This window comes from Dendrobates tinctorius, unplaced genomic scaffold (assembly GCF_039654945.1).
Source record: "Dendrobates tinctorius isolate UK_male_01 unplaced genomic scaffold, ASM3965494v1 ptg000031l, whole genome shotgun sequence".
Lineage (NCBI taxonomy): Eukaryota > Metazoa > Chordata > Amphibia > Anura > Dendrobatidae > Dendrobates > Dendrobates tinctorius.
Window position 1 is genome coordinate 6,925,603 of NW_027361699.1, and position 16,387 is coordinate 6,941,989.

The 16,387-nt window shown below is 41.5% G+C and overlaps 1 protein-coding gene across 3 annotated transcripts in view; it reads left to right on the forward strand.

Annotated features, from left to right (window-relative positions):
• Positions 1 to 16,387, forward strand: part of FREM1 (FRAS1 related extracellular matrix 1) — a 375,258-nt gene that overhangs the window by 218,175 nt on the left and 140,696 nt on the right. For 2 of the 3 annotated variants that reach the window (XM_073572160.1, XM_073572161.1), the window contains exons 23-26: positions 727 to 922; positions 5,051 to 5,315; positions 8,487 to 8,901; positions 15,085 to 15,286. In XM_073572160.1, coding sequence (XP_073428261.1) covers positions 727 to 922; positions 5,051 to 5,315; positions 8,487 to 8,901; positions 15,085 to 15,286 — 1,078 coding nt within the window. Of the gene's footprint in view, positions 1 to 726; positions 923 to 5,050; positions 5,316 to 8,436; positions 8,902 to 15,084; positions 15,287 to 16,387 lie in introns of those variants that run through there. The other variant, XM_073572162.1, reaches the window with a different exon arrangement.

The window sequence follows — 16,387 nt, forward strand, 5'->3', positions numbered from 1 at the left end:
TGGAAAAGTTGGGCTTGTTTAGCTTTGAAAAATGACACCTCAGAAGGGATCTTATTAACATGTATAAATATATGTGTGGTCAGTACAGAGGACTGGCATATGACTTATTCCTTCCAAAGGACCATACTAAGGACAGGGGGCATGGGTGAAAGAAAGGTGATTCAAGCAGCTAAATCGGAAAGGGTTCTTTACAGTTAGAGCAGTCAGACTGTGGAATGCCCTATCACAAGAACTAGTAATGGCAGACACTATGACAGCTTTTAAAAAAGGGCTGGATGATTTCCTCCAGACACATAACATTGCTGTTTATAGTTAATTTAGTGACAAAATGTACAATTGGTGGAGAAAGATTGAACTTGATAGAGCTAGGTCTTTTTTCAACCTATGTAACTATGTAACTAAGTAACATCACTGGTATCAAGGTCTCTGCTCCTACATTATCCTGCTCTCAGATTAAGTGGCAAAAGCCTGGTGACAGATTGTCTTTAAGTATTCTCTTATTATACAAGTCGTCATTTTTTACAATTACGTATTTACAAAGAAAAATTCTTATATAAAATCACTTGTACGCCTCATTTTTCTGTATATTTGGGTCACAAGTGTAGTACAAATTGAACAGCTCTTTACGTTGTACATATGTGATGTTTTCAGTATATTGTATGATTTTATCATGGTATAAAATTTAAATATTTTAAATATTCTAATGAAAATTTCTGCTCTTGAAAGGTACATGAAAACTGGGTGAACCTAGAGACTGGAATGAAGTGTAGTCAAGAAGACATTGATATGAATCTGGTCAGATATGTCCACAGGGGAACACTTGGCTCAAAAAATGAAGACGGCTTTACTTTCCATCTGTGGGATGGCAGGAACAGGTCTCCTGAGCTCCAGTTTCACATCATAGTTAAAGATATGGAGAAGGGTGAGTTGGACAATGTATGGCACCATTTGAGGTCATTTGAGAACTCCTATTTTCAGTAATTTAACTATGAACAAAACAAAAGTCTGGATACTTGTATGTAAAATATTTACATGATATTTTCAACAATGATAGGTAATGGCTAGTGGACCCACTGATCACTATTACTGGGGGCCTTAAGACCTTTGTGCCTCCTCCTCGCTAACATATCCAGTTGACGTAAATAAGTAGTTTGCACGGCGATCTGTCAACAATTCTATGGAAAGGACAAACGCACTCTCATATGGCTGTTTATAAGTAATGCATGTAATTTATGGAAACCTCATTTAATCCTAATTAAAAAGGTAAATTGTCATGGTTTGGACAGGGTTCTTGCCCTGCACTCACAGGGTTAAGTGTATGTGGCCTCTTTCTAGATCTGGGAGGGGTATTTATACTCACTCTTTACCAGGGTTCTCTGTCAGTTATACTGTTGTTCTGGCTTTGTGTCTGACCCCTGGTGTGCGTGTATACTGCATTGCTTGTTTGCTTCCCGTGTATGACCCGGTCTGTCCCCTCACTCTGTACTCCGTCTCTCGTTTTGGTACTATTGTCTTCTCCGGTTCTGACCTCCTGGCTTGGCTATCGTTACTCCGTTACAGTTTGTCCCTATTGTACCGTCTATTGCCTGTTCTGGTTTTCTGACCTATTGCTACGTCCTGACTAGCCATTCTGCCTAACCCTTTGGTACTGTATTGCTATCTCGTGCTTTGACCCCGGCATGATCTGGTTTCTGTCTCTGTCCATGCCCCTTGGTAACATTGTCCAGTAGTCACCCTTTTAGGAGTTTTCCTCAGCTCCTAGCTCTCTGGAGTTTAGACCACGCCTTCAGCAGTCACATGCTTCAGGTCCTGTGAGCCTAGAGCATGCATCGTCACCACTGCTGCCCTGCTCCACAGGTATCTTTGTGCACAGTTTTTGTACTCAGGACACGCACACTGGCTCAGTGAGCAAGTTCAGTGCGGTGTTCATGACACAAATATTGCTCAATTAATCAAGTTACTTGCAAATGCTAAGAGAATAGATTTACCGTTTTGTTCTTCGTTTGCCAAAGGGCAAAATTAAAGTCAGATAAAGTCTGCTAAACTATTCAACCAAAAACAGGCCTGAAAAGCTTACAGTCTCTACATTTCCACGGACGTGTTCTTCAGTCAAATAGGAAACAACTATACTCTTGTATCCTTGTGATGTTGTATGTAATAGTTCTGGAAAGCGTCACTGTTTGTGCTACAGATCTTTCTTTGCCTTCAGTTAAGGAACTTTCTTCCTGTCGGCCACATTAATAGCTATGGAAAGAAATGTCTTTGGCACTGGGTAAACCATGGATACTGTATGAAAACACTTCTGGCACCTCTTACAGTGGGGTTACTAGGGTGGTTTATTGACTAGTGGCAATAAATGACCACCGATCAGCTACTTGTTCATTTATTAGGCAGATCAATTTACAGTGTCCAATTATTGTAAATGAGCATTACTGGGAACACTCGTTTCTTGATAATCGCTCTCTTAAAGCACATCGTCCTACATAAAGAGATCATATGCTGCCTAGAACAATGGCACTTTGCACACAGAACATTCTTTTACTGATCATTCGGAGCACACAGGAAATGTGGTCGGCCTGTCTAAATAGGCTATTAAATTAACGCTGATCAGCAAACAAGTAGCTGATTGGTAGTGATTTAATTCCGCAAGTCAGGTGGTGAAAGCCTGCCTTCAGACAGGTTGACCTAATTTCCTACCGCAGAGAACAAATATTAATAGACCGTTCTGCGTGCATAGGCTGCCAGTGTTCAAAGAAGCATGTCTTGCTTACACAGGACAATCTGCTTCCAAAAATGATTTTTAACCTTCACCCCAAAGCCTGTTTTCACCTTCTTGACCAGGCCAATTTTTTCAATTCTGACCACTGTCACTTTATGACATCATAACTCTGGATTCCACTGATTCTGAGATTTTTTTTTGTGACATATTTTACTTCATGGCAGGGGTAAAAAGTTTTTGACATGACTTTCGTTTGTTTGTGAAAAAAATCAGAAATATGGCTAAAATGTAAAAAATTTAGCAATTTACAAAATTTTAGCGATGCTCCTTGATGTTACTGTCACTATTGCCACTATTGTCACTATTAATAGCAGCATCAGAAGGGATAAAACCCCGCTAGCACCGATCGTGGGCATTGCTGCAGTGTGTCAGCTCTCACACAGAGCTGACAGTTGCACTCAGTGTGAGGCCGCGCTATTAATGCGCAGTACATATACTGCAGTATATGTAAGGTGCTTGTCGGGAAGGAGTTAACCTGCCATACATATACTGCTTTGCAGGAGGTGCATTCCCAAAAAGAGCAGTATATCTATGGTGGCACAATCACGCGGCCTCACGCTGAGTGCCGTGGCGATCGGGTGTGGGTGTCAGCTGTATGTGACAGCTGATACCCTGCAGCAATGCCCACGGTCATTGCAGGCACTGATCACGAGCATTTAACCCTCTGATACCTCTGTCAATAGTGATAGCGGCATAGAGAAGCATTGCGCAGGGAGGGGGCTCCCTGCACAATTCCATTGGGACATTGCGATCATGATCCTGCCTCATGATCCTGCACCATCTGTCTCCATCCTGCCTAATCTGTCTCCATCCTGCCCCATTTGTCTCCATCCTGCTCCATGATCCTGCACCATGTGTCTTCATCCCGCCCCATATTCCTGCCCCATCTGTCTCCATCCTGCACCATGTCTCTATCATGCCCCATCTACATTCTGCCCCCGTCTCCATTTTGCCCCATGTCTCCATTCTGCCCCTATCTATATTATGCCCCCTGTCTACATTCTGCCCCGTGTCTCCATTCTGCCCCCTGTCTCCAATCCTGCACCCGTGTCTCCATTCTGCCTCTTGTCTCCATTCTGCCCTGTGTCTCCAATCCTGCCCCTTGTCTCCATTCTGCCCCCTTGTCTTCAATCCTGCCCATGTCTCCATTATGCCCCGTGTCTCCTTCCTGCCCCTTGTCTCCATTCTGCCCCCGTGTCTCCATTCTGTCCCAGTGTCTCTGTTCTTCCCCTTGTCTCCATTCTGCCCTGGGCAGCGTTGGAATGCGGGCCCCCTGCCTGCCTTGGGCCCTGTTGGAATGCAGGCCCCCTGCCTGCCCTGGCCCCTATTGGAATGTTGGCCCTTGCCCTGTTGGATGCTGGCCCCCTGCCTGGGCCCTGTTGGATGCTGGCCCAGGCCCCACCCAGTCAGTCACCACACTGAGCCTCAGCCTGCCAAGCCTCTTCTCACCGCCACAGCGTCACAGGAGATAGACTACTCACCCTGCTCACCCACCGCTTCTCACCTGCTCGTCCGGTCTGCGGCCTGCGGTCTGCTCCGGAATGAGGAAGTGGAGCAGAGCAACGTGTGACGTCACGTCAGGCTGAACCATGATGCACCGGGCCACAGCTTAAAGCTACTGTGCCCATTTCCATTCGCCGGCTGCATTTACAACACTGTAGGTGTCTCTTTAAAACACCACAGTGTTGTTATGCATCGGGCGTTCGGAATCGGAAGTCTAAACAAAATGTTGGGGGGCCCGAGCGCAGACCGGGCTGCTAGCGTGCTCGGGCCCCCCTTTTTGCTCCTAATCACCGGGCCCCATACAGTAGTAAGGGCAGTAATGCCCTGATGGTGGCCCAGAACTCCTGCTGCATTCATTTCCTATGGGTCTAGCTTAGAAAGTAGAGTTCGATGCTTGGCTGTTTCTAGCATCCCGCTCTTGGCATCTATAGTGGGATTGGATTAGAAGTTCAAAAAGTTAGATCCCCTGCAATCAGTGAGGTATCCTCTCTCCCCTATAACCAGCCAGGGCTGTTGTTGATAAATGTATGCATGCACACTTCATCCTTACACTATAGATGCCACTGAAATCTGAGAAGATCATTAGTAGTACTCCATTAGTACGCATCTCATATGTTATATTTTTCAGTAATTCGGTAAAACAGCTGACTTCATATAATGTGCATAAACACGCTAAATGCAATTTAGGTGGAAAAATAGATAAATGTAAGAAGTCATCAGAATATATGTTACAGTAAAATTCTCTATTCCCACTGTTTCTACCACCAGGAGACATTGCAGTCTTTGTGAAAACACTTCGGGTGTCAAGAGGAGACAGGGTCATCTTAAGCACTAATGTTCTCCTGGCCACCGATGGCACAGACAAGCCAGAAGAGCTGCTCTATGTAGTCTCCTCACCGCCTCAGCACGGGCAGATTGAATATGTCAACCATCATGGAATTCCCATAACAAGCTTCAGTCAGATGGATGTGGCTGCTCAGACTGTCTGCTATGTCCACAATGGCAATGCTGCAGCTGCTGCTGATATGTTCAAGTAGGTGTCTGGATGGCAAGCCTCTTCTGTCTGTCTTTTCTTTCAGAGCTAGCAGATGATTTATTAACCTGATCTCTCCAGTGCCAGGGGACCACTAGGTAGCCTGGGTTTTCTTGGCACTACAGAAGCATGTAAAATGTGACTGAATCTTTGTCCTGAAGCTTCCCGAGTCATCTGCTTACAATCTGATGCTCGTTGGGGTCTGATCCAACATTTATGTTCAATACGATACCTAAGGTCGTAGGACTATTTGGATGCACACTTTAAGAGCAAAGGATAAATTATTTTTTGTAGAAGAACACATTTTTGTAGGGATTTCAAAAAACTACTCGATATTGTGCAGTTGCTAATCACTCAGTAACAGTTTGCAACTCAACTGGACAAATTGGTAACCATTTAGGCTGCCGGATCGATGTTCCCCACTAGCATGCTCTTCATCAGTCCAAGTTGCTCCAATCTGATTTCATAAAATGTTCTGCTCTATTCTTCATATCTAGTGATAAAATATCAGCTCTCTTCTATGTTATAAAACACAGAGGACATTAAGCATTGGGGGTGCTGTTGTCAATAATCCTTTAAGAATTAATAACCCAAAACTGGAGACATAAAGTATGAATGCTAATGAAGGTTTTCAGTAGCCCCTGCATCTGGTAGTGGGACGACTGCACCTGGTGTTACACTGTCATCTCACAGGAGATTGTCACCAGTCCAAGTCACTGATATAAAGCCGGTATGGCCAGGCTGTTTTAAAATGAAAATATAATTAGGGACCCTAAAATAAAGACGTGTTAATTTTTAAAACTCTTTTAATTAACATTTCTAGCTGTTAAAAACCTGGCAGAAACCCCTGAGTCTGCTAACCTGGTGATCTTCCCTTGGCTGTATTGGGTAGAAGGCTAGAAGAGCCAGGGCAACATCAATTATTGCGTGTCTGAGCGATCAGATTTTATGTTCCACTATTGCATTTTCTGTTCATCAGAAATATTACTATGTATTGTCTGACGCTTCTGGGTTGGAAGAAGAATGTGGCACTTCTTGTTTGGACAGATGACACCAAGTGATTAGCAACCCCTGACATCAGGTGCCGGCAGCACTATGCCAACTACAGAGGCAAATGTCCTCCATTTTGACACGCTGGCTTGATTTTGCATTGAATTGGCACTATTTACTGCTCCTGTGCTTTTTTTTCCCCTCTTTATCTTTTCAAATTCCATGACAGATGGCAGCCTCTGTAGCCAGTTCCATCACCATGGAGCTGCAGGCAGCACAGAGGATCTGTAATGTTCAATTGAAGATGTGGCCCCTGCTGAGCACCAAAGTCTTTCACTCTCACATTTTAACCGTTTCAGCTGCGTCTAATATTTCTGACTTGTTGGAAATCTTGTTACACTCTATTAGTAAAATTGATTTAAAAAATACATAAATAAGTATATAAATACATAAAACAAATAAATAAAATATATAAAATAATGCCAGATGCATTTGTCCCATTGCATAAAATATTCTGGCACAATTTTTTTTTTAATTTTCATTCAGTTTAATTTTGGTTGCTAGTTTAGGTTTTACATGTTCATAGTGAACCAAGTTTCTCTTATTTTACAATATTTTGGAGTAACAACTACAGGCTGCTATGACTATAGTATAAAATGCTTAATTTATTACCCAGGAAATTGTGCTTAGTCTCTATGTATGATACGACCAGCATTACTAAAGATAATGTACTTATAATATATAAGCAAGCACTGAATTTACAGATGGACTGGGAACAAGTATAAAAATGGACAAGAGCCTGAAACTTCTGGCAGAAACCGTAGGAGATTCACCTTACTGAAACACATATGTATTGTGAATCTAGCACGTCATGCAGATTTCTAATTGCTCATAAGTGATAATAACTTTTAGCTTCTCACCTCATTACTGGTGCAAAATGAAAGATACTATCTCTGATTGCATAGATATGTGCTAAAGAGTCCAGATAATGGACCGATATATTGTAATATTATAGTCCTATGTTATGAGGGCCTTACAACTCTTCGGACATACTGGTGTTCCATAACAATCTCTGCATTGTGTCATTTCTCTCCTATGTCTCCTGGAAATGTATGAAAAAAATGTGACAATTTTGAGAGCTGACATATCCTCACTGATATCATTAAAGGACTTGTCCAAAATTAGATAAACATGGCTACTTTCTTTCAGAAACATGAGTTGCGTTCAGTATTACAACTCAATCCAAATAACTTAACAAGTTTTTAAACAGCATGTATGTAAGTACTTGGATAAGAATACAGTAATTAACCAGAGCCAGCATGGGTGTGAAGCAAAGAAGTCATGTCAGACTAATCTAATTTCCTTCTTTGATGGAATCACTAACTGGGTGGATCAGGGAAATACGGTAGATATAAAATATCATGATTTCAGCAAAGCATTGGATAAAGTATCTCATACTATCCTTAATGAAAAAATGACGAAGACCAAGTTCTCCTTCAATGGAAGTCGTCAAACAGAGTCTGGACTGACATCTGTCTGAGATGGTTTAATGGATCCTGCATTGAGCAGAGGGTTGGACACAATGACCCTGGAGGTCCCTTCCAACTCTAGCATTCTATGATTCTATGAACCCAATGAAGTGAATGAAGCTGAGCTCCAATTCCACAGACAACCTATTGCCATGGGTGTCACTGTTTCTGAAAGAAAGCAGCCATGTTTTCTGATGCTGGACAGCTTCTTCCAAATTTTTTTTTCTACTCCATTTACTACCATTATCTATATTTTTAGATTAAACACCAGTGAGTTGTCTATGTAATTTTGTAGCAGTAAAGTTAATGAGAAGATAAAAATACTAGAATTTGTGTATTCCTTCCTTTAGTATATGATGTTCATGGTTGCTATAAGTAAAAATTGCTACTCTTTCTACAACATTTAAATATAGAGGTAGGCCCTGTTCCCACTGTGTTTATGCAGTGTCTGGGGGTTTTGTTTGAATTCTCATAAAACAGTGATTCAGACAGAACCCCGGAAGCAATCATAGACACAGACTTAGACCTCAGAACATGAGTTGCCTCAGCAAGCTTGTGGAAAACCTCCTGAGTAAAGGTATGTTATCATTTCTTTTGTGTAGATGGTGAATCTGGAACACTTGCTGAAGACTCCCTTGCCTCTTTTTGCTAGATTCCTTGTCAGCAATGGGCTGCGAACAAAGCATGGTACCATGGATATAGCAGTGGACATGATAGACAAAACTCTTCCAACGCTGTCCAAGAATTATGGTCTTAGACAAGTGAAAGGATCGATGGCGTTGATCACCCCAGAAATTCTTCAGGCGACTGACCCAGATACATCACTGGAGAATATTACATTTTTGCTGGTAAACCTTCCACAATATGGGCAAATATATTTAAGAGGTGCACCAATGCAAAGGAAAAACTTCACCCAGAAAGATATTGATAATATGAATGTTGCCTACAGACATGGAGGACAAGATGCTCAGATAGACAAGTTTACATTTCTAGTTATGGATAAAACAAATAAAGGATTTATAAAGGATGGACAAGTGCAGATGGATCCAGTGACTTTCATTATGCAGGTAAGTGTAATAATGCCCTATAGATATCATGCATGGTTCATGCTCTATGGTGGCTTCACCAGCACTGATGTCCAAAATTCATCATATTCATTGATTTTTTTTTCCTTGTAAAAGAGCATAGATAATGAGAGATATGTACTGTATCTAATGGCAATATATACCGTACTTATTTTCTGCTTTATTCCAGCTTCTGGAAAATTTTTATAATTATCTTTCTGGCCCTACTTAATGTGCAATGAGTGACTTACTTTCATAGTAATTTACTGAGGTTAAATAAAAACAGCCCAGACATGGATGTAAAGAGATTAGCTGCATTCACATAGCCTCTACTGTTTTTTGCTGCTTTCCTTGCTGCATTTTTTTGCTGTGCTTCAGGATCTCAAAATTCATCTTTGCTTCCATGTTAGGCCAACATTGCAAATCCTATGTGAAACCATAAACACTTTTTGTAAAAAAAAGGGTAATTTTATCAAATTATTTAGTGGAAAAAGTTTTTATGTCTGAAAAATAGTGACTATTCTGAACACAAAAGTTCATATGAGTTCTCGAAAAAATGTGAAAACAGGAGGGGGAATTGAATCGGTGAGGCATGGTTTACCTAACACATTTCCAGTGCATTGAGTAGGTCGGTCATTGTTTACTTTAACACATTGGTCAGGGCCATTGAGTTGGTCAACCATGAATGTGGTATGTCCTGATGAAGAAGTTTTAACACGTTGACAAATAAACCACATAACTTGAATCCCTGTCATCTCATCATCCTTCAATGGCAGTGCAGGTTACCTCATCTATTTCCGCTTTCTTCCTTGTATTTTCCTCACGAGTCTGCAGCAGCCTTAAGTTTCTCCAGTGGTTGAGTGAACACAACCTGACCAGGTGAGCACGATTGTGCATTCTTATTTACACTTTTAACCCAGATAAGACCCTATTGCTCTTTTGATCATTCCTCAGTTTTTACAAATAAGGGAAAAGTCAGCACCCATTGTGTTTTTGCTGTGTTTTTATGCAAATTCAAAGTTGCTTTTTACAGTACAGGAAAGAATTGTGGGATTTTTAGAAATCTCATGCACACCATTGTTCTTGTTATTTTTGGAAACTGCAGCATGTCACTTCTTTCAGCCTTTTTGCAGGGAGTAGGATATATACATCCAGTATATGTGTTACTATTCTTTAACCCCTTTACCCCAAAGGGTGGTTTGCACATTAATGACCGGGCCAATTTTTACAATTCTGACCACTGTCCCTTTATGAGGCCATAACTCTGGAATGCTTCCATGGATCCCGGTGATTCTGACATTATTTTTCTCATAACAATTTGTACTTTATGTTAGTCGTAAAATTTCATTGACATAACTTGTGTTTATTTGTGAAAAAAAATGGAAACTTGGCAAAAATTTTGAAAATTTCGCAATTTTCCAAATTTGTTTTTTTATGCCCTTAAATAACAGAGATATGGCACACAAAATGCTTAATAATTAACATTTCCCACATGTTTACTTTACAGCAGCACAATTTTGGAACAAAATTTTTTTTTGTTAGGAAGTTATAAGGGTTAAAAGTTGACTAGCAATTTCTCATTTTTACAACACCATTTTCTTTTTAGTCGCTTTGAGGGGTCTAATATGACAGAAAATACCCAAAAGTGACACCATTCTAAAAACTGCACCCCTCAAGGTGCTCAAAACCACATTCAAGAAGTTTAGTAACCCTTCAGGTGCTTCACAGGAATTTTTTGAATGCTTAAAAAAATGAACATTTAACTTTTTTTCACCAAAAAATTATTTCAGATCTAATTTTTTTTATTTCACCAAGGGTAACAGGAGAAATTTGACTGCAAAAGTTATTGTGCAATTTGTCCTGAGTACGCTGATACGTGGGGGGGACCATTATTTCGGCGCATGGCAGAGCTCAGAAGGGAAAGAGCGCCGTTTGGCTTTTTCAGCGCACAATTGGCTGGAAATGAGATCGTTTGGAGAGCCTCTGATGTGCCTAAACAGTGGAAACGCCCCACAAGTGACCCCATTTTGGAAACTATACCCCCCAATGAACTTATCTAGATGTGTGGTGAGAACTTTGAACCCCCAAGGACTTCACATAAGTTTATAGTGTAAAGCTGTAAAATTAAAAAATCATATTTTTCCCACAAAAATGATCTTTTCACCCCCAATTTTTATTTTCCCAAGGGAAACAGGACCCTAAAAGTTATTGTGCAATTTGTCCTGAGTACGCTGATACCTCATATGTGGGGGTAAACCACTGTTTGGGCGCATTGCAGAGCTAGGAAGAAATGGAGCGACGTTTGAATTTTTCAACTCAAAATTGACTGGAATTGAGATTGGGCGCCATGTCGCATTTGGAGAGCCCCTGATGTGCCTAAACAGTGGAAACTCCCCAAAAGTGACCCCATTTTGGAAACTAGACCCCCAAAGGAACTTATCTAGATGTGTGGTGAGCGCTTTGAACCCCGAAGTGCTTCACAGAAGTTTATAAAGCCCAGGAGTGAAAATGGAAAAATCATATTTTTTCCACAAACATGATCTTTTAGTCCCCATTTTCTTTTTATTTTCCCAAAGGTAACAGGAGAAATTGGATGCCAAAAGTTATTGTCCAATTTGTCCTGAGTACGCTAATACCCCACATGTGGGAGAAATGTACTGTATGGGCACACATTGGGGTTTGGAAGAGAAGTAGTGACATTTTGGAATGCAGACTTTGATGGAATGGCCTGCGGGTGTCATGTTGCGTTTGGAGAGCCCCTGATGTGCCTAAACTGTGGAAACCCCCCCACATGTGACCCCATTTTGGAAACTATGCCCCCCAAGGAACTTATCTAGATGTGTGGTGAGCACTTTGATCCCCCAAGGGCTTCACAGAAGTTTATAACATACAGCTGTACAACTAAAAAATATTTTATCCACAAAAATGATTTTTTCACCCCCAATTTTCACTTTCTCAAGGGAAACACGACCCCAAAAGTTATTGTGCAATTTGTCCTGAGTACGCTGATACCCAATATGTGGGGGTAAGCTACTGTTTGTAAGCATGGCAGAACTCTGAATGGAATGAACCCCATTTGACTTTTTCAACACAGAATTGGTTTGACGCCATATCGCATTTGGAGAGCTCCTGATGTGCCTAAACAGTGGAACACCCCACAAGTGACGCCATTTTGGAAGCTAGTCCCCCAATGAACTTATCTTGTTGTGTGGTGAGCACTTTGAACCCCCAAGTGCTTCAAAGGAGTTTATAATGCCTGGGTGTGTAAATAGAAAAATCATATTTTTTCCACAAGCATGATCTTTTAGTCCCAATTTTTTTATTTTCCCAAGGGTAACAGGAGAAATTGGACCCCAAAAGTTGTTGTCCAATTTGTTCTGAGTAAGCTGATACCCCATATGTGGGAGAAAACTACTATATGGGTACACGTCGGGGCTCGGAAGAGAAGTAGTGACGTTTTGGAATGCGGACTTTGATGGCATGGCCTGCGGGTGTCATATTGTGTTTGGAGAGCCCCTGATGTGCCTAGACTGTGGAAATCCCCCACAAGTGACCCCATTTTGGAAACTAGACCCCCCAAGGATCGTATCTAGATGTGTGGTGAGCATTTTGAACCCCCAAGTGCATCACAGAAGTTTATAACGCCCGGGTGTGTAAATAGAAAAATCATATTTTTTCCACAAACATGATCTTTTAGTCCCCAATTTTTTTATTTTCCCACGGGTAACAGTAGAAATTGGACCCCAAAATTTGTTGTGCAATTTGTCCTGAGTTGGCTGATACCCCATGTGTTGGGGTAAACCACTGTTTGGGCGCATGGCAGTGCTTGGAAGGGAAGGAGCACCATTTGACTTTTTCAACGCAGAATTGGCTGGAATTGAGATTAGACGCCATGTCGCATTTGGAGAGCCCCTGATGTGCCTAAACAGTTGAACCCCCCAATTCTAACTCCAACCCTAACCCCAACACACCCCTAACCCTAACACACCCCTAACCCTAATCCCAACCCTAACCCTAGCCTTAACCCTAGCCCTAACCCTAACCTTAATAGGAAAATGGAGATAAATACATTTTTTCAATTTTATTATTTTTCCCTAACTAAGGTGGTGATAAAGGGGGGTTTGATTTACTATTTATAGCGGGTTTTTATGTTTGGCAGCTGTCACACGTTAAGGCTATGTGCCCAGGTTGCTTTTTTGAAGCAGAATATTCCTGAGCGGAAGCGCACACCCTCTTCCCGGGAGAACGCATGCGTTTTATGAAGCGCTTTTGTAAGCGTTTTTTACGCTTTTGTCAAGCGTTTTAGCATGCGTTTTCCTATGCGTTTTTGCAATACAATTGTATGTAAAATTAATGAACATGCTGCGTTTTTTCTGCTAAGCGTTTCCGCAGCGGAAAAAAATGCACCATTAGCACAACATGTGCGGATTCAATTATGATTACATGGGATGCTTTTCTTAAGCATTTCCGCAGCAGAAACGTGCGTCTAAAAGCGCTGCGGAAATGCAACGTGGGCACACAGCCCAAGATGCTTTTTATTGTAAAAAGTTTTTGCATCACCACATTTTGAGAGCTATAATATTTCCATATTTTGACCCACAGAGTCAGGTTAGGTCTTATTTTTTGCGGGACCAGTCGACGTTTTTATTGGTTTCATTTTTAGGCACGTGACATTTTTTGATTGCTTTTTATTCCGATTTTTGGGAGGCAGAATGAACAAAAACCAGCAATTCATGAATTTCTTTTTGGGAGGCCGTTTACACCATACCGCGTGTTGTAAAATTGATAAAGCACTTTTATTCTTCGAGTCCGTACGATTACAGCAATACATCATTTATATCATTTTTTTATGTTTTGGCGCTTTTATGCAATAAAAACAATTTTATATAAAAAATAATTATTTTTGCATCTCTTTATTCTATGAGCTATAACTTTTTTATTTTTTCGCTGATGATGCTGTATCATGGCTCCTTTTTTGCGGGACAAGATGACGTTTTCAGCGGTACCATGTTTATTCATATCCGTCTTTTTGATTTGCGCGTTATTGCACTTTTTGTTCGGCAGTATAATGATAAAGCACTGTTTTTTGCCATGTTTTTTTTTTTAAGGGGTTCACTAAAGGGGTTAACTGTAACAGTTTTATAGGGCGGGTCGTTACGGATGCGTCGATACTAAATATGTGTATTTTTATTGTTTGTTTTTGTTTTTTTTTACAAAAAAAAAGAATTTATTAGGGATTTTTTAAAAAAAATTATTTTTACACATGATTTTTTTTTCCACTTTATTTAATTGTCCTGGGGGCAACATTATTATAAAGTGTCAGATCGCTGATCTGAAACTTTTCAGTGCACTGTGTGGATCAGCAAGCTGACAAGCACTGAGGAGGCTTTCTCAGCGCCTGCTCTCAGCAAGCACTGAGAAATCTGCCTCCCTGCAGGACCCCGAAGGACCCCTGTGGCCATATTGGATCCGGGGGCCTGCAGGGAGGAGACCTTCGGAGCAGTGCGAGCACATCACGCTGCTCCGAGGGTCTTAGGGAAGCACGCAGAGAGGCTCCTCCCTGAGTGATTCTTCCCTATGCCCCCCGCTACACTGCGATCAAACATGTGACAGGGGTTAAAGTGCTGGGGGTGGTCCATGAAAGCCCCTGGCACTTAGTGCCGGGTGTCAGCTGTGATAATCAGCTGACACCCGGCCCAGGAGCGCCGCTGATCGCTATGACGTACTATCCCGTCCCCAGTCATATGGACCCGGGTACCGTGGGCGGGATAGTACATCAGATGTCAGAAAGGGGTTAAAGGAAATTTTAATCTGAATGTATTACTTTGTGAAATAAAGATTTTTTTTTAATATATATGGCATCTGCTTCCTTATGTTTGTAGGATTATATTCTTTAAAGATGTTGCCCAGGAAAGTAAAAAGTTAAGAAAAAAACATTTATTCGTAAATTAATTAATAAGCATCATTATTTAGCAACAAGGGAGTAATAACTTGTAAATAAACATAGTTACCACTTTTGAGCAAACAATCGAGGACTGTACATAGGCCAGTGGCAGGCAGCTTGAGACCTGCTTGAGATGGATATGTTGACTGTACATCATCTCAATGTCCATTAGTGGATGAAAAATAAATTGTACTCTAAAAAGCTTCATGTAACATTATCTATTACTTATCTTTTTGACACAGATCGATTTTCCAGATGATTCCAGCCCTAGAATTATCCACCTTCATTGTGCAACAAAAGTTCAGCTTCTCGATGATGGCCGTTATGGAGTCTACATTACTTCTAGGGAAATAAAGGCTATTGATCCAGGAACAGATGAGGAAAATATTATCTTTAAAATACTGAGATCTCCTCAAAATGGATACCTTGAAAATGTTATATCAGGTAGAGTGAAAATGAAAATGCTTTACAGTAGAGCACAATGATGTTCACCCATACCCAGTATTGTTTTTTATCCTGCATGTTATTTCCTAAGCTATGATAAAGGTCTGCTTATATTTTTGCTTCTGCTCTATTTATACTAGATGATATGATGATATACTCACTGCATAATATTTGACATGCATAGGAGTTTTCAATTAAATATACAGGTGTAGCAAAGATAAAAGCACCACTCCAGCATTTTTTTATTTTACCGCTGAAGTGGTGTGTGCGGTAGCGCTGTTATTCAAGTAGGGGATACTCGCTTAGCCGCCACAGCACCAGATCTGGCACAGGTTTTTCATAAAACAATTATAGTCCATGTGGTTTATTCAGCATCATAAACCCACAGCAGTAACATACAGTTCATAGAATCAGCATAGTGTCCATGACAGAGTTCAGCTCTGTGATCCCTGTGGTCACACAGGTTATGCATACGCAGGCTCTTCAGCCTCAGATATCTCACCCACGTCAGGGTTTCCTCATATTTCCTTCATCATGCTGCAGACATCCATTCCCTCCAGGGAATCAGCAGGCACTCGCAGCCATTCAACCCAGCATTCATTCATGTGCTGTCAGGAAAGGAGACACATCTCCCAGCGGGACCTTCCACAACGGACCAACCGGGTCCCAGCATTCACCCCATGTGACCTACCCTGGCCACCTTACATGGTCCGTAGCCACGCCCACCGGGTCACATGGCTATGACCTCATCACAGGTCCTTGAACCCTTCACACACACTTTGCAAAAGCATTCTTAAACACACCTCCTGGGTGGGTTTGTAGGTAACTGGGTCCGCCCGTCTCCCCAGCTACCTGGAGACTTCTCCCTGACACATTGAAACAACACGTCAGCAGTATCACTGCTGATCACCACGCACATAAGTCTCCATCTCAAGGCCACCCACCTTGAGATACATAATGGTCATTCATGACTCTGCCATTCATCCTCTCTCCTAGGACATCCACACAGCGCCCCCTAGCGGACACAGTGGTCACTACCCCACAGATGCCACTAATGTAAGTACCCCGCCACTAGTATTATACTCACCAGCTGCTGTCTTC